General features: G+C 36.9%; 2 protein-coding genes and 1 pseudogene across 2 annotated transcripts; all 3 read left to right on the forward strand.

The window, feature by feature from the left end:
- Window positions 1–4,400: 4,400 nt before the first annotated feature.
- On the forward strand, window positions 4,401–7,939 carry LOC134292456 (olfactory receptor 14C36-like; annotated as a pseudogene).
- Window positions 7,940–12,602: 4,663 nt separating this feature from the next.
- LOC100562768 (olfactory receptor 14A16-like) lies at window positions 12,603–17,183 on the forward strand. The gene has a single exon (XM_016995837.2). It carries the CDS (start codon window positions 13,335–13,337, stop codon window positions 14,295–14,297), a length of 963 nt encoding a protein of 320 aa, XP_016851326.1. The 5' UTR covers window positions 12,603–13,334; the 3' UTR covers window positions 14,298–17,183.
- A 99-nt stretch (window positions 17,184–17,282) lies between these two features.
- Window positions 17,283–20,345, forward strand: LOC100562571 (olfactory receptor 14C36). Its single transcript, XM_003224576.3, has one exon. The coding sequence runs from the start codon at window positions 19,089–19,091 to the stop codon at window positions 20,010–20,012; it is 924 nt and encodes a 307-aa protein (XP_003224624.1). The 5' UTR covers window positions 17,283–19,088; the 3' UTR covers window positions 20,013–20,345.
- Window positions 20,346–22,688: the final 2,343 nt, after the last annotated feature.

The following is a 22,688-nucleotide window of genomic DNA, read 5'->3' on the forward strand; positions in this document are numbered from 1 at the left end:
CACCAACTGACTGCTGTGTACATTCTGGTTTTAATTTTTTTAAATATGTATGCCAGAATATATATTTATATACAGTATATGAGGCCCCTAGAACCATGAGACATGCAAAAAGATCATAGTTAATAACTTAAATTGTCCCCCTTAAAAATCAAATCCCCCCCAAGTGTGGCCTGTGCCCCACATTGGGAACCAGAGGCTTAGAGAAAGAACAGAAAACATTCTGGTTTTTTTTAAATGCAATTTTAATTGACCAAAAGCAGACCAACAAACCTTTTTAGTGTCAGGTGTGACTTGAGAAATTGCAACCAACAAACCTATGCACAACTAAATGTATAAAACATTAGATAAATTACAGAGTCACAGAACTGTTCCCCCCCCCCCAAAAAAAACCAAACAAACCACACATACAGTGGCACATGCTTTATTTACATCCCACCTGGATTTCTGTAACACGCTTTACATGGGGCTGACTTTAAAGAGGGCTTGGAAACTTCAGCTGGTCCAAAGAGCTGCAGCTAGATTTCTAATTGGGGCTGGCTAGAGGGAGTGGGCAACCCCTGTTGCAGCAGCTCCGCTGGCTGCCAGGCTGTTTCCAGGATTATGACCTTTAAAGCCCTAGATGGTTCATGTCCAGACTATTTGTCTGACAGTGTCTCCTTGTATGAACCTGCCCAGGCCTTGAGATCTTCAGGAAAGGCCCTTCTCTTGGTCCCACTTCTATCTCATAAAACCATCGTCATACAATTTTAAATTTTGAATCCCGTTTGGGGAGATAAAGCAGGATATAAATAATAATAATAATAATAATAATAATAATAATAATAATAATAATAATAATAGGCACACTGGGCGGTGTGCCAAAAGATCTCAGCAGACATTTGAAATCAATAAACATTGACAAAATTGTGATCTGTCAACTGCAAAAGACCACCTTACTGGAAACTGCACGCATCATTCGAAAATACATCACACAGTCCTAAACACTTGGGAAGTGTTCAACTTGTGATTTTGTGATATGAAATCCAGCATATATATCTCATTTGCTGTGTTGTACTATGTGTTTGTGTCAACAACAACAACAACAACAACAACACAACAGGCAGTTTAGCAAATGTCTCCCTAAATCTATTTAACAATAAAGTTCTAAAATTTGGGTTGGGAAGATAATAATCAGTTTGAGCCGTTTGGCACTTAATAGTGTGGTGCCATGAATGAGATTTTCTCAAAGATGCTGTGATTGATATGCTTCCTCTTATGCTTAAACCACTTCATCCCCAATGAACTATCTGTTTAATTTATTATTATTATTTTATTGTATGACACAGCAAACAAGATAGACATGCTGGATTTCGTATCACAAAATCACAAGTGTCTAGGACTGTGTGATGTATTTTCGGATGATGCGTGCAGATCACTGAAGGGTGGTCTTTTGCAGTTGGCAGATTGTAATTTTGTCAATGTCTATTGTTTCCAAATGCTGGCTGAGATCTTTTGGCACGGCACCCAGTGTGCCCATCACCACCAGGACCACCTGCACTGGTTTCTGCCATAGTCTTTGAAGTTCAATCTTGAAGTCCTGATAGCGGCTGAGTTTTTCCTGTTGTTTTTCGTCAATGCGACTGTCACCTTTATTATTACTATTATTATAAGACCTATTATACTCACTCAATTTTGGAAGGGGAAAGGGTATTAGAAATGTGAGAGACAGCATTGATTTCAAGGACAAGATGGAACAAAAACAAGCAACAGTGAGCAAATTCATTATTGAAAAATCATTAAAATTAGACATTAATACAGTTATATAGCATTTGAAATAACAAAATGGAAAGGATTAATTTTTTTAGGGATTCTTTCATTTTTTCTAAAACCTAAACACTGTTGGTCTTCCCTGAATTTAACAAAGTTATCAGTTCAGAAACTTATTTGAATACACTTTGCTGAGTTATGATTGCCACCCCTGGGAGCAATGTTCCAGAAGCACAGAAGACAAATTAATACATCTCTTCAATTGAAGACATTTTTCAGAATAAATCCAAGTGACATGGATGTCTTTACTGACACGCAGCTAGCTTGCTGTTAGAGAAGGAAAGTACTGTAGATCTGAAATCAAAAGCAATATGTGAAGAAAAGTTGTAAGTGATTTAGAAGTTTCCTGATGATTTTGGGATTTTCTCAAATGTTTTCACAGGCTTTCCTTCGCTTCCATATTTTCCTTTCTTCATATTTTCTCTTCTGTTCGCTTTAAGTAAGAGTTGTCAGAGATAGAAAGTTGTGGTGTTCCTTTCTGCTACCCTAGAAGGTAAAACAGATCACTGATTCAAATTACAAGTCCGTGGACTTTGATTCAACATTCAAAGAAATGTTTTGATAGTAACAGCGGTTCAACAGTGGCACTAATTATGTAGAGAGGGGGTGAGGTCTACTTCTCTTGACATCTTCACAAAGAGATTAGGTAGCTACCTGCTGGGGAAGTTCTAGCTGGATTCATTGCATTGAGTGGGGTTTGGAATTGAAAGTCTATTGGAGACCTTTTAAGTATGATTCTATGATTCTGTATTTTTGCCTTTACTTATGATTCCCTCTGCATCTATGAATCAATCTAGTTTAGTCACCATCTAGCTGGGGTGCTCATATAGTTTTAAAGATTTCCTACATGCAAACAAATAATTCATAAAAATTCATATAAACTGTTGCCTAATTTCCAGACAGTAAGTTCTGAGACATGCATTAGATGTGTAAGTTGGGCAAGTTTATTGCCTTACTTGAGTGGAAATTTGAAGTTAATGTAAAAATTACTTCTCTACTAGAAAGAGTTTAGGAAAGCAAGAATGAATTGACAGAAGACATTTCAGAGACTGGCATATAATTAGGGTTAAAGAAGCAAATGAAGAGCAGTTGAAATGGGAGTGTATGTCACATTTGGAGGTGTTTTAAACCCATTTTCTGCCAAGATGAGTGCAATATTTCCAGAATATGTAGTTCTGAGTTTCTAAATATTAGGTGTGTGATAATTGCAAATAGTAGTTTCACCACTTTAAAAAAACTTTTCTTTTTATTCTTCATGTTCTTTTAGTTCATATTGCCATTACATATGGTGTTTTCAAAAGGATCTCACCATCTAGCATAGATTTTCCTTTGCTTCTGTCCCTTCACATTTTTCTCTTACATTGATGCCATTTGTTTCAATAAGCTTACCAGAAGACTGAATAGTCTAAGTTTATTTCACCTCTGTTAGAATAGTACAATATTTGTTTGTTTAAAAATGGGAACCATAAGAAGAATTAAGATAATATCATATGTATGTATTCATTATAAAATTGTTTGAGTAAGACCCACCTTGTTGGGTAAGACCAATTTATCTCAGTGGGGCATAGTTCTAATAGGATATGTTTTAGGACAGTATTGTTCAAGTGAGAATTGAAGTTGCCATGCTGGTTGCCTCTCTGCTATAACATCTGAAGAATATTAGAAAAGCAAACAAAAATGTATTGATGAGAGCATTTTTAGAGATGGCAGACCAAGAAAAAAATGTGGAAATTTCAGATTAATATACAGTGAGTGTTAGACCACTTTTAGGGTATTATTTCTAACTCTGGACACATATTGCTCCCAATTAAGGATGATAAGTTTTATGATCAGTCACAAATTATTACCTCCAAGATAATTACATCTTATAATATAAAAAGAATGTAAAAGTAGGGATATGTAGGGAAAAGTAGGGAACTTCAAGAATGCTGGCTAATGTTAGTTTTTTTTCCACCGAAAAATGTCAATTACCGGTAAGGGAAGAATTTGAAATGGGAATTCATTCATTCATTCGTTCATTCATTCATTTTTGACAGCAGGTTAATAAGTTAACCTTGAGCCAAAACTTGTGTTAAATACCAATTTCTGCTAAAAATTAATATGGCAACTTTTGCCTCGCCACTTCTTTTATGCTCATTTTAAAAGCTGCCACCTTGTGGGTGGGATTTGGTGGAAATTGTGTGTTTTAAAAAGCATTTTAATTGTATTTATTATATTTTAATTGCATTTTAACATAAACCATGCAGTACTATTTAATTGGGTTTTTTAAATTTTGCATTTGCTTTGTTTTAAATCGAGATCAAAGTGTGTGGTTGTTATTCGTCTTCAGTCTCCACGAGGAGAAAGGCAGGATATACATAAAGTAAATAAATAAAATAAAAATAGTTTTCTTTACATAGGCAGCAGAAGAACTGAGAAGTAAACCAAACTCTCAATGTTTTGTTTTCTAGTATTCTCAGAGATTTGAGAACTATGACCTCTACACTTGTTTGTGCCCTTGTCTTTTACCCTACAATAGTTGCAAGAAACCTTCCTAACATTTGTACAGGACCTTGTTGTCCCACTCCAACATGTACACCCCTATGTACTTTTTTCCTGTATTGGATTTTGGATTTATCTCTGGAGGCATGCCTAACTATTGTCTTCCTTGTGTTTGAACAGGCAGTCACTATGTCTCTTAAGGAGCAACAATTAATGAATCAATCTTCTCTGTCAGAATTTCTTCTCCTGGAATTCTCAAATGTTCGGGAGTTCCAGATACTACATTTCATTGCATTCTTCATTTTCTACCTGGTAGCAGCTGCAGGAAATCTAGGTCTAACATTGTGGATAAGTTCTGTAATGGCTAAAACAAACAACTGCCAAATCTTAAGAAGAGATTTAAGAGGTCTAAGAATTGGGGATATGTTATGTACAGGGTGTCATTGGGATTGTTCTCATTGTGTTCCTCTTGCTAATGCTGTTTAGAAAAGATATAATAAGTCTATGCTGTAGACATCTCTGAGGAAACAAATACAAATTTTCCTCTACTGATGTGGGAAAATAAGAGTTGTATATTCTTCAGTTTAGGAGCTCTGACGGCAAAGTGTGTTAAAGCACTGAGCTGCTGAACTTGCAGACCGAAAGGTCCCAGGTTCAAATCCTGGGAGCGGAGTGAGCACTCGCTGTTAGCTCCAGCTTCTGCCAACCTAGCAGTTCGAAAACATGCCAATGTGAGTAGATCAATAGGTACCGCTCCGTAATGGTGCTCCATGCAGTCATGCCGGCCACATGACCTTGGAGGTGTCTACGGACAACGGCGGCTCTTCGGCTTAGAAATGGAGATGAGCACCAACCCCCAGAGTCAGACATGACTAGACTTAATATCAGGGGAAACCTTTACCTTTTATTCTTCAGTTTTATTAGACAGGCCTGGCTAAACTTAACTATATATCTACCAGCAGACTAAAAATTATTTGCTTTTTCTGTCTACAGGTATTATATGTGGATCGAAGGCAACATGTACAATCTCACCTCCATATCTGATTTTCTGCTGCTGGACTTCTCAAATATCAGAGGACTGCAGATCTTGCACTTCTTTGTGTTCCTAGTGCTGTTCCTGATCACAACAATTGGAAATCTTCTCATCATCATTGCAATTCTCACAGATTACCAGCTACACTCCCCCATGTACTTTTTTCTCTTCTGTTTGGCTCTGGTGGACCTTGGTTCAGTTTCTGTCATAATACCCAAATCTATGGCTATGTCCCTCATGAACGACAGGTCAATATCGTATTCTGGATGTATAACACAAGTTTTCTTTTCCTTTTTTTTGGAACATCAGATTTTGTTCTCCTCAATATAATGGCACATGATCGCCATGTTGCAATCTGCAACCCACTCCATTACGAGAGAATCATGAATAAGGCAGCCTGTGTTAAGATGTTAGCGATTGGGTTGATTATAAGTCTGATTCATGCCACATTGCACACCATTAGCACCTTTGTGAATACCTTCTGTTCTAATAATGTCAATCAGTTCTTCTGTGAAGTTCCACAATTATTAAAACTCTCATGTTCTGACCTATATCTAATTGAAGTAGGGCTTGTTGTTCTAAGCCTCATTATAGCATTAGGATGTTTTATCTTTATCATCATCACATATGTTCAGATCGTTGCTGCAGTGCTCAAAATCCCCTCTGTACATGGTCAGAAAAAAGCCCTCTCCACTTGTGTTCCCCACCTCACTGTTGTCTCTTTACTATTCATCACTGCAATATTTTCTTATGCAAGGCCTCTTAGTGATATATCTTCCAGTCTAGATTTGAGTTTTGCTGTCATGTATTCCATAATTCCTCCCATGTCAAATCCATTCATTTATAGTATAAGAAACAAAGAGATCAAGAATGCTTTGAAGAAAGTGTTATATATGAAGCTCATTCCTGCAAAACCATCTTTAAGATAATTCTGTGACCATCAGTTTGTATGATCTTTCACATGTTAATGTTTCTCTCTTAATGAGTAACTCTACAATATAAAATTTTTATTTAAGCATACAAAGGCATTCTGTCTTGGGCGTTTCTCTTTGTTCCCTCTACTTTTTATTTTTTTCACTTATTCTGTCAGTTAAATCTGACACAAAAAAGTTGGAGTTTCACAGAACCAAACAGAAATCTGTCTCTTATGTATTTTGAGTATTTATGTTCCTCCCTTACTCCTTTCCCCATTGATTTGAGCCACTGTCTTTTGTCTATCTTTCTGTGTCTCTCCTTCGCTCTCTCTTCCTCTCATCCCTTCTGTTTCACCATGGGCTCCTTTGCCTTGCCTTGCTCTTCAGCGTCATCAACCTCATCATGTCCCGTTCAACATGGCGTCTTTGGAAAACAATTGTTCTACTCCGTCTCCATTGCCAGAGAACTGGAGAACTGCTGGACATATTAGAATTATGCAATAGATATCAACATCTATCACATGCATTATGTTGTAAAACAGAATCCAATGCTAATCAATTACTAGGCTTTGTAATCAAATCAAACTCAAACAGGGAAAAACTTATAATCTTTTGTTGGTTTACAATGATACCAGGAGGCTACAGGGTGTGAGAAAGCTCATAGATTCACAGAAAAGAGAGGAGTCAATTTTGCCAGCACTTTTTTCTCTTGTATCAAAATGAGTCAGAAAATCTTTAATAAAATCAAAATTCTACCAAATCAATAAGGTGTTTTTTTTAATGTGACTGATCTGAATGAAGTACAGTACATTAAAAGTTTTCTCTGAAATGTGACAGAATTATTTTTGCAATAATGAGAGAAATTAAAAAGAGACCCTGGTTATATTCATTTACTGTACCTCTGGCAATCCTATACCTTTAATGCAGGGGTCCCCAAACTAAGGCCCGGGGGCCGGATGCGGCCCATCGAAGCCATTTATCCGGCCCCCACAGCACAAGCGCAGAAGGGGGTTGGGCTAAATGGCCCAAGGGGTTTCTTCTTCTCTTACAACCCTTATTATTATTATTATTATTATTATTATTATTATTATTATTGACACAACGACGTTGTATGACACAGCAAACAAGATAGATATGCTGGATTTCGTTTCACAAAATCACAAGTCGAACACTTCCCAAGTGTCTAGGACTGTGTGATGTATTTTCGGATGATGCGTGCAGATCCCAGTAAGGTGGCCTTTTGCAGTTGGCAGATCGTAATTTTGTCAATGTCTATTGTTTCCAAATGCCGGCTGAGATCTTTTGGCTCGGCACCCAGTGTGCCCATCACCACCGGGACCACCTGCACTGGTTTCTGCCAGAGTCTTTGAAGTTCAATCTTGAGGTCCTGATAGCGGCTGAGTTTTTCCTGTTGTTTTTCTTCAATGTGACTGTCACCTGGGATGGCAACATCAATGATCCAAACCTTGTTCTTTTCCACAACTGTGATGTCTGGTGTGTTGTGTTCCAGAACTTTGTCAGTCTGGATTCGGAAGTCCCACAGTATCTTTGCGTGTTCATTTTCCACAACCTTTGCAGGTTTGTGATCCCACTAGTTCTTAACTGCAGGGAGGTGATACTTGAGGCATAGGTTCGAATGAATCATTTGGGCCACATAGTTGTGCCTCTGTTTGTAGTCTGTCTGTGCAATTTTCTTACAGCAGCTGAGGATATGATCAATGGTTTCATCGGTTTCCTTGCACAGTCTGCACTTTGGGTCATCAACTGATTTTTCGATCTTGGCCTTGATTGCATTTGTTCTGATGGCTTGCTCCTGGGCTGCAAGGATCAGGCCTTCTGTCTCCTTCTTCAGGGTCCCATTCGTGAGCCAGAGCCAGGTCTTCTCTTTATCAGCTTTTCCTTCAATTTTGTCAAGGAACTTTCCATGCAGTGTTTTGTTGTGCCAGCTGTCAGCTCTAGTTTGTAGTGCAGTTTTCTTGTACTGGTTTTTTGTCTGCTGTGCTTTGAGGAGTTTCTGATTTTTGACTTCAATCAAAGCAGGTTCTTCACTTTGTTTTACATATTCTGCCAGGGCATGTTCTTCTTCTTTGACTGCTTGTTTTACTTGCAAGAGTCCTCTGCCCCCTGATCTTCTAGGCAGATACAGCCAGTCAACATCACTGCGAGGGTGCAGTGAATGATGAATGGTCATGAGTTTTCTTGTTTTTCTGTCCAAATTGTCCAGTTCCGCCTGTGTCCAATTTATAATGCCAGCAGTATATCTTATGACAGGTATGGCCCAGGTGTTTATGGCCTTGATGGTGTTGCCTCCATTGAGCTTGCTTTTGAGAATTTTTCTGACCCTTTGTGTGTATTCTTTACTGACCACAGTCTTCACATGTTCATGCTTGATGTTGTCCAGCTGTAATATGCCCAGATATTTATAGGCCTCTGGCTTATTATTATTATTATTATTATTATTATTATTATTAAGGCTGGGTGGCCATCTGTCAGGGATGCTTTGTTTGTGCTTTTGGTGCACAAAGGCAGAAGGAGTTGGATTCAATGGCCCAAGGGGTCTCTTCCAGCCCTCTTTTTTATTATTATTATTATTATTATTATTATTATTATTATTATTATTATTAAAATTGAGGCTGGGTGGCCATCTGTCAGGGGTGTTTTGCTTGTGCTTTTGGTGCACAAAGGCAGAAGGGGGTTGGATTCAATAACCCAAAGGGTCTCTTCCAACCCTCTTTATTATTATTATTATTATTATTATTATTATTATTATTATTATTATTAACAACATTGAGGCTGGGAGGCCATCTGTCAGGGTTGCTTTGCTTGTGCTTTGGGTGCACAAAGGCAGAAGGGGGCTGGACTTAGTGGCCCAAGGGTTCTCTTCCAACCCTCTTTGTTGTTGTTGTTGTTGTTGTTGTTGTTGTTGTTGTTGTTGTTGTTGTCGTCGTCATCATCATCATCATCATCAAGGCTGTATTTGTTCCTGTTTTGTTTGTTTTTTTACTTGAAAATGAGGCATATGCAGAGTGCATAGGAATTTGTTCATAGATTTTTTTTTTAACTCTAGTGTGGCCCTCCAACGGTCTGAGGCCCCCTATTTAAAAAGTTTGGGGACCCCTGCCTTTAATGATATGGTTTAGCACTCTGGGTAGTTCCTGAAACCCAGGCTGGATTCAGTCTTCCATTAATGCTGGAGCCAACAATCATACTGGACTCCCATGCCACTGAAAACATTTTACCATTCCACAAAAGTTAAATCTCTTGAATAAACTACTCCCCATCTCTTCAAGCTGTGTTTTATGCCATTCTACAATGTTTGTTCAGTTGCCTAGCCTTCAAGGCCAGATGTGTTAATTACTATCTTTGATCCATGCTTAAATATATATGAAATATCATTTTTTCACAGTTCCTTGATTAATATTTTCTTGCCACTGTTCCTCTATGAATCTAAATGAGAGAGACTTCTTAACTGTATGCACCAGATTGGTTGATGGCTCTAGCTCTACAAAATTTCTGGGTATCCAGGAGAAGTTGATCTGTGTATGCATCTTAATAAAATTCTTGTTTTGATGCTGATGGAGCATAAACCTCACACAGAGAACTTTTATTAGGTTTATATAAGCTCTTCAGAATCTCAGCTTGAAGGCACTAGAATGCATATCCCACAACTAATCAGTCATCACGGGTCAGCAGGGATAGGAAGTTCCATGTGTCACCCCATCTGTGCACTTCCTTTGTCATCCTTGATTTCGTGTGACTTGCTTATGAAAGTTCTGAGCATCTCCTTCCATAATAGTTGCAAAATAATGTATGATGGCACAAATGGAATGTGTGCTTTAATATGATCAACAAAGGTCAAGTTGCTAATCTGTAAAAAATTAATTTAGTGTAATTTAGTGTAAAAGGTTGTTAGTGAAAAACATCTAACTAATATGGGAAAGGCAAAGGCCAAGATCCTACAACTTGACTGCACAGCATAATCACCATCTATAGAGTTAGGTGGAGATTGCACCATGGCACAGTTAGGCTTCCCTTGAATGGAGGTTGTAACTTCAAGAATTCTTGGAGATGATTGTATAAAGTTCATTTGTGCCCTGAAAAATATTTTGTGATAGTCCTAACATAAATTGCTACTTGTACAATGGCCATGCTCTTCAGTTAGGGCTGTGCAACCTTGATCTGCATGCAGCCAAAGTGCAACCAATAAAGAAATCCTTCATCTGGCATAGATGAATGCATACTGGTTTACACCACTGTCACCTATACCTATGTTCTTTATAGACACTGATGACAATTACTTATTATGGCTTTTTTTTTCATTGGAACCCCTATTGCCTAGAAAATGCTTGATTAGTTCATTGTTCTTTTCATTGTTTTATTAATTCTGAATGCTTTGTTATAATAAAGGATACATTTTCAATGATATGCCTTTGTATTCTTTTGAATATTATTTCCTTGTAAATGAGTATTTATGAGGAAATATTTGACATGCTTGTTTGCCATCTTCTTGTTTTAATCAGAAATATTTGACATGCTTATCCATTGTTTAATTTTGTTGTAACCATGGAAGAAAACACTTTAGATGGGAGGGTGAATGGAAACAATGACCTGTGATCAAGTGAGTTGGACTCGTAGGAGTAAAATCTCAAGAAGCCAAATCAGTTTCTAAAGATGCTTTTTCTTGGCTTCTTGCAAAGCAAAGCAAAGCATAGAAGAGATTGTTCACATGTCGTGTGGCTCAAAATGTTTCAAGGATTCATAGCTTTCATATCTGTTATTTTCCATAGGAAATGTAGGAAATTCCATATGGAAATGCATATGTTTCACAGTGCTCTTTGACCAATATGATGGCTCTCTTGTCATCTCAGTCAAGTGGTCTTAGAGATCAAAGCTCAGATGACATGCTATACCTAAGGGATAAGTAACTGGTGGATGTTATAGGGTCTGTCTTACAGACTGATAAAAAATTTGGACTTTATCTACATGTAAAAAAAAACTCTGAAAATTTGAATTGCCAGGAAATATCCCAAAAGCAATAGAAGCCAGGAAAGACCCCCCCCCCCCCATGTTTTTTTGGTCTTTCTGAACCCAGTGTCCACAAAAGCAAGTGGAAATTGCTTCTACAGGTTGAGGGCACAAATTAGGAATTTCCTAGGGACCCTAGGATCATCGAATAACCCTGGTATTTTAATGGCCCTATGAACACTTGCTTTATCTCACAAGGAAGTAAGGTATTTAGTCTTGACTTTTTGCATTATGATATATTGCCCATACACACACACACACACACACACACACGTCAATGACCAGTACCATGTCCAGATATAGGTACATAGATAGGTAGATGAAAGACATAATTTCTGAGAAAAATCCTAGAAAAGAATTTACAAATGAGATTTTTTATAGTCAGAAAGAAGTGAGATGTATTCATTGTCTGTTCTGCTTTGTAGAAGTGGATGAAACAATATCCCATGGGGAATGAGGCAAAATTCAACACTGATTTCTGATCGGATGGGCTAGACTCATGGGACCAAAATCCTCTGAAAAGCCTTAAAAGAGGTTCCTTCCAGGCATGCTGCAATTATATGTAGCAAGTAATGCTCTCACTGACATTTTGTTCCTGTTATCTTTACATATCAGGTATTTCTAATGCATGTATAGTAAAGGGTAATAATCAACAAAGCATCACAATTTTTATCCTGATTATTGAATGATTTCACATGCTGGGGACAGAGGGACTCACAAACATCATACTGTTACTAAAAGTGGCCAGGAATCTGCATCTTACATTGCCTGGAAGCTGTGCAGTGAAGCTATTTAAAATATTTGGGTAAGTGTAATTGATACCTGCCTTTTTGTTGTTGTTGCAAGAACTGTATTCCAGTTTTCTCTGTCATCTACCTACCTATCTTTCTATCTAACTACTTACATATTCTAATATCTTTTTGATAGTTCTGAAGTGAGAAATTTGAATGTAAGAAGTTGTATACATCCAATTGGTTTTGCATAGAACCTGTAAAATATGCAGCAAAGCTGTTAATTTTTTGTAAATGAGTGTCATTGACTTCTTGTTTGTTTGCTGGAACTGTTGCTAACATTTCTGTGCATATATGTTTGTGTGTCTGCTGCCTGCCTGTCTCATTTATGCCTCACAACATCTATTTCAATAGTGCTTGAAATAGGAAAAGTAGAATGAACCAAATTTACTTTCTGTTGGTTTATATATAACTAATTCTCACAGTCAGGGATAAGAGTACAGTTTGGACATAGTTCTTTTCTAAGTAGTATTTTTTTTAGAATGAACAATATGAAGTTTTAGCAATTTTCTTCTCATTCAGGAAAATCTTGAAGGATGTATAAAGAGGTAGGCAAAAAGGAAAGGAAAGGGGAAGAAAAAGTCATGTAACTAGCTGCAGCTTTGAGACAAAAACAAAGTTATATTTCAAAATGAGCTTTTCTCATGTCAGTTCCTTTTTTTAAATGCACTGATGACATGATATTAAAGCTAAAGTTTTAAAAGCAAAAATAGTTGTCATAATGGCATTAGAATATAATGTGTATTATAAATATGTAAAATGCTAGAAATCCTCAAAGCTCTGTGTGGTCTTTCAAGTATTTTGTAAAAGAGATAAATGCACTTTCCAAAGCTCAGATAGGCAGAGAAATTGAACAATGCTACAACTTTTGTTTTATATGGGAAATGCCAATTATGAGTTATAGAGCCATTCTGCAAAGGCTAATGCAGGTCTACATCTAGGTCTAACATTGTGGATACTTGATAGGTTCTGTAATGGCTAAAACAAACAACTGCCAAATCTTAATACGAGGGTTAAGAGGTCTACGAATTGGGGATATGTTATATACAGACTGTCATTGCGATTGCTCTCAGGGTGTTCATCGTGTAAATGCTGCTGTAGAAAAGATATAAATCTATGCTCTTGACATCTCTGAGGAAACAAACAAACACAAATTTCCCTCTGCTGATGTGGAAAAATAGAAGTTGTATATTCTTTAGTTTTATTAGACAGTCTTAGTTAAACTTAAGCTACATATATACCAGCAGATTAAACATTATTGGCTTTTCTGTCTACAGGTATAATATGTGGACTGAAGGCAACATGTACAATCTCACTTCCATATCTGGTTTTCTGTTGCTTGGCTTCTCAAATATCAGAGGACTGCAGATCTTACACTTCTTTCTGTTCCTAGTGCTGTTCCTGATTACAATAATTGGAAATCTTCTCATCATCATTGCAATTCTCACAGATTACCAGCTACACTCCCCCATGTATTTTTTCCTCTTCTGTTTGGCTGTGGTGGACCTTGGTTTGGTTTCTGTCACAGTACCCAAATCTATGGCTATGTCCCTCATGAACGACAGGTCAATATCTTTTCCTGGATGTGTAGCACAAGTTTTCTTTTTCTTTTTCTTTATAACATCAGATTTTGTTATTCTCAATATAATGGCACGTGATCGCCATGTTGCCATCTGCAACCCACTCCATTATGAGAGAATCATGAATAAGGCAGCCTGTGTTAATATGTTAGTGATTGGGTTGATTGTAAGTGTGATTTATGCCACATTGCATACCAGTAGCACCTTTGTGAATACCTTCTGTTCTAATAATGTCAACCAGTTTTTCTGTGAAATTCCACAATTATTAAAACTCTCCTGTTCTGACCTATATCTAGTTGAAGTAGGGCTTGTTGTTCTAAGCCTCATTATAGCATTAGGATGTTTTATCTTTATCATCATCACATATGTTCAGATCGTTGCTGCAGTGCTCAAAATCCCCTCTGTACATGGTCAGAAAAAAGCCCTCTCCACTTGTGTTCCCCACCTCACTGTTGTCTCTTTACTATTCATCACTGGAGCATTTTCTTATGCAAGGCCTCCAAGTGATATATCTTCTAGTCTGGATTTGTTTTTTGCTGTGATATATTGCATAATTCCTCCCATGTCCAATCCATTCATTTATAGTATAAGAAACAAAGAGATCAAGAATGCTTTGAAGAAAGTGTTATATATGAAGCTCATTCCTGCAAAACCATCTTTAAGATAATTCTGTGACCATCAGTTTGTATGATCTTTCACATGTTAATGTTTCTCTCTTAATGAGTAACTCTACAATATAAAATTTTCATTTAAACATAGAAATGCATTCTGTCTTAGATGTTTCTCTTTTTTCCATTCACTTTTTAATTTTGTCACTTATTCTGACTAATATTTCTCCACATTACCTAGCAGAGACCATACAGCCTCCAAGACCAGCTAAATGACCTGACAGAAAAAAATTAGGAGTTGCACAGAACCAAACAGAAACCTATCTCTTACTTATTTTGAGTCCTTATGTCCCCCCCCCCCTTACTCCCTTTTCCATTTATTTGAGCCACTGTCTTTTGTCTATCTTTCTGTGTCTCTTCTAGAGTAGGGTCCGGTATTTGTCTCATATGTTTAATCCGTGCTTCTGTACCGTACAGTTCATTTGTATTGCATGGTATGGCAGAGTTCGTTCTTTGGTCTGCCTGCCGCTTGTTGCCTCTTGCCTGCCTCAGTGCCTGTCTTGCAGCCTGCTTATTCTTTAATCTCAGGTCTCCTAGCAGATTGAGAGGGAGAAGTCTCAGGATCAGTGGTGCCTTATGCCTGCCTTAAAGCCCAGGTCTCTTTGCAGATCGATCGAGAGAAGTCTCAGAATCAGTGGTATCTTACACCTTGCCTTTAAGCCCAGGTCTCCTTGCAGATCTAGAGGGAGACATCTCAGAACAAGTGGTGCCTTAAGACCCTGCCTTTAAGCCCAGGTCTCCTCACAGATCGAGAGGGGCACATCTCAGAATCATTAGTATCTTAAGCCCTTAGGTTAGAGGGCGGCACCAGTGGAGAAAGAGGGAATGTTTTTAAGGAGATTTTATTTATAGAAAGAAAAAAAATCCCTAACATTCAGGGGATGACCCAAACCTTGTAAGAATTCGTGGGCTAAAGATGCTGATATGCCTTCCATGTGTGGAGAATTTCACCGCTCTAACCTTAAAACTGAGGGGGAGGGGAGCCTGGGCAGCTTGCCCAATGAAAGAGCTCATTCGTATGGACCACAGTTTTGGAAGTGGTGGACAGACACAGAAACGGGGCCATACAAATGAAACAATTAGGAACAATAAGCGATTTCATACAAATGCACAAAACTAGTCTCTCCTTCTCTCTCTCTTCCTCTCATCCCTTCTGGGTCACCATGGGCTCCTTTGCCTTGCTCTTCAACTACATCAACCTCAGCATGTCCCTTTCAACATGGTTGCTTTGGAAGACAATTGTTCTACTCCATCTACATTGCCAGAGAACTGGAGAACTGCTGGGCATATTTGAATTATGCAATAGATATAACATCTATCACATGCATTCTCATGATCTAGAGATGCACAGCATAAATATCTTTCAACGTATCTGTTGTGATTTAGTAGACAGAATCTCCTCCTAATAAATTAATATGCTTTGTAATTATCAAACTCAAACATGAAAATATGAAAATAGTTAAAATCTTTTGTTAGTTTGCAATGATACCAGAGGAGGCTACAGGGTGTGAGAAAGCTCATAGATTCAAATAAAAGAGAGTAGTCAACTTTGCCAGCACTTATTTCTCTTGCATCATAATGAGTCAGAAAATCTTTAATAAAATCAAAAATTTACCAAATCAATAAGGTGTTTTTTTTAATGTGACTGATCTGAATGAAGTATATTAAAAGTTTTCACTGAAATGTGACTTAATTATTTTTGCAATAATGAGAGAAATTAAAAAGAGACCCTGTTCATTTTCATTTACTCTACCTCTGGCAACCCTATATTTTTAATGATATGGTTTATCACTCTGGGTAGTTCCTGAAACCCAGGCTGGATTCAGTTTTCCATTGATGGTGGAGCCACCAATCATACTGGACTCCTATGCCATACAAAACATTTTACCATTCCACAAAAGTTAAATCTCTTGAATAAACTTCTCCCCATCTCTTCCAGCTGTGTTTTATGCCATTCTTCCATGTTTGTTCAGTTGCCTAGCCTCCAAGGCCAGATTTGTTAATTGCTATTTTTGATCCCTGCTGAAATATATATGAAATATCATTTTTTTCACAGTTCCTTGATTAATATTTTCTTGGAACTACAGAAGTTTCTCGTCACTGTTCCTGTATGAATCTAAATGAGGGAGACTGTATGCAACAGATTGGTTGATAGAAAGTGTTACTCTAGCTCTACACAATTTCTGGGTATCCAGGAGAAATTGATCTGCCTATGCATCTAAACAAAATTTCAACCTCACACAGAGAACTTCTATTAGGTTTATACTTCACTGGCTTTACAGTCTCAGCTTGAAGGCACTAGAATGCACATCCCACAACTAATAAGTCATCATGGGTTAACAGGGATAGGAAGTTCCATGTGTCACCCCGTCTGTGCACTTCCTTTGTCATCCTTGACTTCATGTAACTCGTATATGAAAGTTCTGAGCACTTCATTCCGTAAAAATTGCAAAATAATATATGATAGCACAAATGGAATTTATGCTGCATATGATCAACAAAGGTCCAGTTGCTATTCTGGAAAACATTAATTTTGTGTAGTCTTTTAAAAGGTTGTTAGTGGGAAAAAAATGGAACTGATATGGTAAAGGCAAGGGCCAAGATCCTACAACTTGATTGCATAGCATAATCTATAGAATTAGGTGGAGGTTGCACCATGTCACAATTAGGCTCCTGTCGAATGGAAGTTGTAATTTCATTCATTCTTGTAGATGACTGCATATATTTCATTTGTGAACTGAAAAATGCTCTGTGATGATAATTATTTATTATGGCTTTTGTCTCATTGGAACCCCATGTTGAAATTGCTTGTTTAGTTAATTGTTCTTTTTATTGTTTTATTGATTCTGAATGCTTTGTTATAATAAAGGATACATTTTCAATGATATGCTTTTCTAGTACAGTAGAGTCTCACTTATCCAACATAAACGGGCCGGCAGAACATTGGATAAGCGAATATGTTGGATAATAAGGAGGGATTAAGGAAAAGCCTATTAAACATCAAATTAGGTTATGATTTTACAAATTAAGAACCAAAACATCATGTTATACAACAAATTAGACAGAAAAAGTAGTTCAATGTGCAGTAATGCTATGTAGTAATTACTGTATTTACAAATTTAGCACCAAAATATCACAATGTATTGAAAACATTGACTACAAAAATGCGTTGGATAATCCAGAACGTTGGATAAGCGAGTGTTGGATAAGTGAGACTCTATTGTATTATTGTTTTAATCAGAAATATTTAACATGCTTATTCATGGTTCAATTTTGTTCTAAACGTAGAAGGAAACACCTTAGATGGGAGGGGGAATGGAAGCAATGACTTGTGATCAGTTGAGTTGGACTCCTGGGAGTAAAATCTCAGGAAGCCAAATCAGCCTTAAATGATGCTCTTTCTTGGCACCTTGCAAAGCAAGCAAAGCAAAGCAGAGATTCTTCGCATTTCATGTGGCTCAAAATGTTTCAAGGAAAAGATGAATGACCTCACCTACCAATGTGTCCGGGTAAGTTTGATTTTGATGTATTCTTTGCTACTTTCTATTTGTCTGCCTGATAGTTTTCCATCCATCCATCCATCCATCCATCCATCCATCCATCCATCCATCCATCCATCCACCCACCCATCATATCTATTATAAGGAAATAATAGATTGCTTTTCTGATTCCCTCCTGCAGTGGCACAAATAGAATAACACTAGGATTTTGTTTTTCTGTTTGTTAAAATATTTTCATATGCACTCTTATATGCTGAAAACATTAAAATGAAGAGAGATATATCATCTTTTTGCTATGTGGTTTAAATATTCCGTGGCCCTTTTGTATTTTCTAAACCAAGATATAGATATCATTGTAATCAGTCAATTTTCACATAATGGACTGTCCATTTAGTGGGGAAATGTATATATTGTCTGATAATAGAAGAATGGGAATAAATCAGATTGCAACTCATCTCCCCTTACTTTTATGTATTGGCTAATTTTTCTTCACTATCAAAACAAAGCAGGAAATTTGGTCACATTCTTTTAGCAGCCTACTAAACAATGACCTAGAGCAGTGGTTCTCAACCTTTGGGTCCCCAGGTGTTTTGGCCTACAACGTGCAGAAATCCCAGCCAGTTCACCAGCTGTTAGGATTTCTGGGAGTTGTATGTCAAAACACCTGGCAACCGACAGGTTGAGAACCACTGACCTAGAAGGTTATCTATATCTAACAATGGCATTTGCTATTTGTTGAACTTCAAACAAAACAAATATACACTAGATTAGTATTCTTCATGCACTATTGAAGGTATGTTGATAGCATGAAATCATTCCAACACAAAGCACCAAAATACTTTCTGAGTTCCCACCCCTAATATTAAACGTATGTAATCCTATATTGTGACAGAAGTTATTGGCAAGCAACAGCTGCATCTTTTGTGCCCAAGAAAACCAGAGTATATCCACGAATCTAGAAGTGATTTTATGTCACATAGCCTTACAATCCAGGCTAGAGATTTCTTAGATGTAAACATTAGAGATATGTCTGTTCTGGTTGTGGCTGGAGTCCACCTGTAATCTTGGTTCATATTGTATGTGGTTGCTATAGGAATTACAACACAGGACTATGGTCATAACATTTGTTAGAAAATTAACATAAAATCATTACCCAAATGAAGTAGCAAAAATATCACTCTCCAAGAAAAAAGAGTTTATTAAAATTGAAATGGCTAATATTCCAAAGTAGTAGTTTAACTATTTTTTAAATCCTCATCCTACAGGAAATATCAAGATACCGAAAACAGCATGAGTAACTTTACTTCCACATCCTCTTTTCTGTTGCTGGAATTCTCAGATATGAGAGAACTACAAATCTTATCCTTTTTTGTCTTCCTAGCATTCTACCTGACTGCATTAATAGGCAATCTTCTCATTATCACTGTAGTTGCAGTTGATTCCCACCTTCACACTCCCATGTACTATCTCCTATTTAATTTGGCCATGTTGGACATTGGATCAATTTCTGTCATGGTGCCCAAGGCCATGGCTATGTCTCTTAAGAATGATAGGTCAATTACTTATGCTGGCTGTGTTGCTCAGGTTTTCTTTTATATTTTCTTTGGAGCCTCAGGTTATAGTGTCCTAACTATTATGGCTCACGATCGCTATGTTGCAATCTGCCACCCTCTCCACTATGAGAGAATCATGCACAAAGGAGCCTGCCTACAGATGGTAGCCACTGGGCTGATTGCTAGTCTTATTTATGCCATATTACACACTGGTTGTACTTTTGCAAATACTTTCTGTTCCAATATTGTCAATCAGTTCTTCTGTGAAATTCCACAATTAATAAAGTTGTCCTGCTCAGGCCTTTCTTTAATGGAAACTGGGGTTCTTATCCTGTCATTTAGTATAGCATTAGGGTGCCTTATCTTCATCATCAGATCATATGTACAGGTCTTTGTTGTTGTGCTTCGAATTCCTTCTTCACAAGGTCAGAAGAAAGCCCTCTCCACTTGTGTTCCCCACCTCACAGTTGTCACAATGTTTGTAGCCAGTGGGGTCCTCGCCTACGCAAGGTCTATTGCTGACTCTTCTAATTTGGATACAGTTTTGGCCATGATATATACCATAATTCCTCCTATGTCAAATCCATTCATCTATAGTGTTAGAAACAAAGAGGTCAAGACTGTTTTAAGAAATCTGTTACATGCTGCCTTTTCCTTTTAAAACATAGTTAAAGTTGTTACTTGAGAATTGAGTTGCATGATCTTTCAGATCTTAATATTTCCCTCTGAACCTTTAACCCTACACTTCTCATGTACTTTGTCCTCTCACACAGGTTGGGGTCTACTTTTTTCTTTTGTGTCATTTCTTTGAGCCTTATTTATCAGAAAGAATATAATTTGATAGAACGTTTTCACCCAGAGATAGTAAATACTGTTGGTTGCTTGTATATTCCCAGGTCTTCCTTGATTTTCTATAAACAGCCTGGGGTCAACAGGAGTGGCTACTCCTTGCGGTCCCAGCATATGGCTACTCAGTGCTTGTAGAAGTGTGCCCAGATCCTTTTTTTGCAACTTGAGGAAATCATTCAGTTTGAGGCTACTCTATCTTCCCAGTTTCATTGCTGGGGTGAGGAATGTTACTTGAATAGATACCTCTTTCAGCAGTTTTCCTCAATGTACTTTGTATATATAAAGGATGTGGTAACTGGGAAGCACCCTATGAACTCTATACAAGAAACTTGAGATGCTTCTCAAAGTGTTCCAAAGATAATTATTTTACAGGTTAAAAATTAAGAAAAACATTTTAGCAAAAAACCACCAAAGAGTTTTTAAGAATCTTCAGGCACTTTTTTCCCCATGTCAGGAGCGACTTGAGAAACTGCAAGTTGCTTCTGGTGTGAGATAATTGGCTATCTGCAAGGACATTACCCAGGGGATACCTGGATTTTTTAAAATGTTTTTGCCATCCTTGTGGGAGGCTTCTCTCATGTCCCTGCATGGAGCTGGAGCTGAGAGAAGGAGCTCATCTGCACTCTCCCCAGGTTGGATTCAAACCTGCAAACTTCAGGTCAGAAGTCTGCCGGCACAAGGGTTTAACACATTACGCCACCGGGAGCTTCTTCAGGCACATGATAAATTAGAAACTAATGGGAAAATTGTATGTATCCATTATTGGGGAAGTTGCACTAATAAATGCAAATGTTTTTCCAAGGGTCAGATCTCAATTGGTTTGTTTATTCACAACTTAAAAAGAGATTTCAACAGGATAAAAAGAACTCATGCAAAAGATGGAGAAAATTGGTTTTATTTGGAATTGTGTAAAGATGATGGTCATATAATTTTTTAAAATGTACAAATGCCTTTTGAAATTAGAAATAGAAGTTGAATCTGTAAAATGAGAAGGTGGGTCAAGAATTGTGGGCATAATGAGGAAATGAACATTTAAAACAATGGCATGACATAATTCTTCTAGTCTAGTAATTTTGTAAGAAAATATACATAAAATGATGTATAGATAGTACTTAAATCTAAGTAGGTTGTCAAAAATGTGCACAAATGCTTCAAATTTATGCTGTGCTTCTCAGGATAAGAAAGGATCTTTTATGACATGTGGTGGACCTCCAACAAGGTGAAAGATCCATATCTTTAATGCAAATAAAGTAAAATAAAATTAAAGGTGGATTGTAGAATATAAACAGAAAAATATGTTTTTGCTGGACATTTTTGAGAAGAAATTGGATCACGACATTGACTATTCTTCACATATGTAATAACAACTGGAAGAATACTGTATGCTCAAACTTGGAAATGAATTGAAGCACCAATGAATGGAAGAATAGGCTGCTAAATTTACAGAATTTGCCCAAATTATCTAACTGATGTGGTTTCTGAAAGATAAATCAATTGTAATTTTTATGAAAGATATACATATACTGTATGTTATTTATCTATAGTCCTTCTTTTCTACTTCTTTTTCTTGAGTGCTGTTTATCTCAATGTGAATTAGTTTGTATTTGTTAAAACTAATAAATATCACTTTAAAAACCTAAATATTTTATATCTTTTGCCATAGAAAACATATCCAACATCTCTGTGTATAGTTTAAGATTATTTGATGATTAAAAAAAGTAATTAAAAATTCCAGAAAGTGTTTATAAGATTATCAATGTAGAACATTCCAAAATACCTCCAAATTAAAAAAAAACTAACAAGAACGATTTCTAGAAAAGGGAAATTCCACAATTCACAATTGCCACTTTTTGGAGAAAAACTGCAGTAGACTAAAAAGAAAAGGGAAATGATAAAATCTATTTAGATATCGAGTGGCCTGTCACTCTCTCTTGAGGCAATGTGTCTCCAACTTGCATGAAATGCATGAAAAACTAAGGTACGAAGGTGACTATTACTAGCAGGCCCATACTTTGTAAAGCAGAGCTTTACTAGATAGTTTATTCATAGTAACAGAACAAAATGTTTGTTAATCCTCAGTATATCAATTAACAATTAAACCAACATTTTCCAAAACTCTATATGATTTTTTGTTTCATTGTGAAATACTTCTATCTTTCAACATCAAAACCCAAAAGTTACAAACCACTGAGATGAAATATATCATTTTACTATACATACATCATTTTTATTAATTAAAGGGCCATACTTTCTTTACCTTTAAAAGCAGGGTGAGAACAGATGTATTTATTTACATATCAGAGACAACCATGATTAGTACTATTGACATGCATTTTCAAATAAGAAATATTTTGATACAAACATTTTCTGATAGAATTATATCATTGTTTTGCACACAAATAAAAATATCAATGACAAGATCTTGCATAAGGAGACATATATGTCTCATAGATAGCAACATCTCTGTATCTACTAAAGATACACCACT

Source organism: Anolis carolinensis, chromosome 6 (assembly GCF_035594765.1).
Source record: "Anolis carolinensis isolate JA03-04 chromosome 6, rAnoCar3.1.pri, whole genome shotgun sequence".
Taxonomy (NCBI): domain Eukaryota; kingdom Metazoa; phylum Chordata; class Lepidosauria; order Squamata; family Dactyloidae; genus Anolis; species Anolis carolinensis.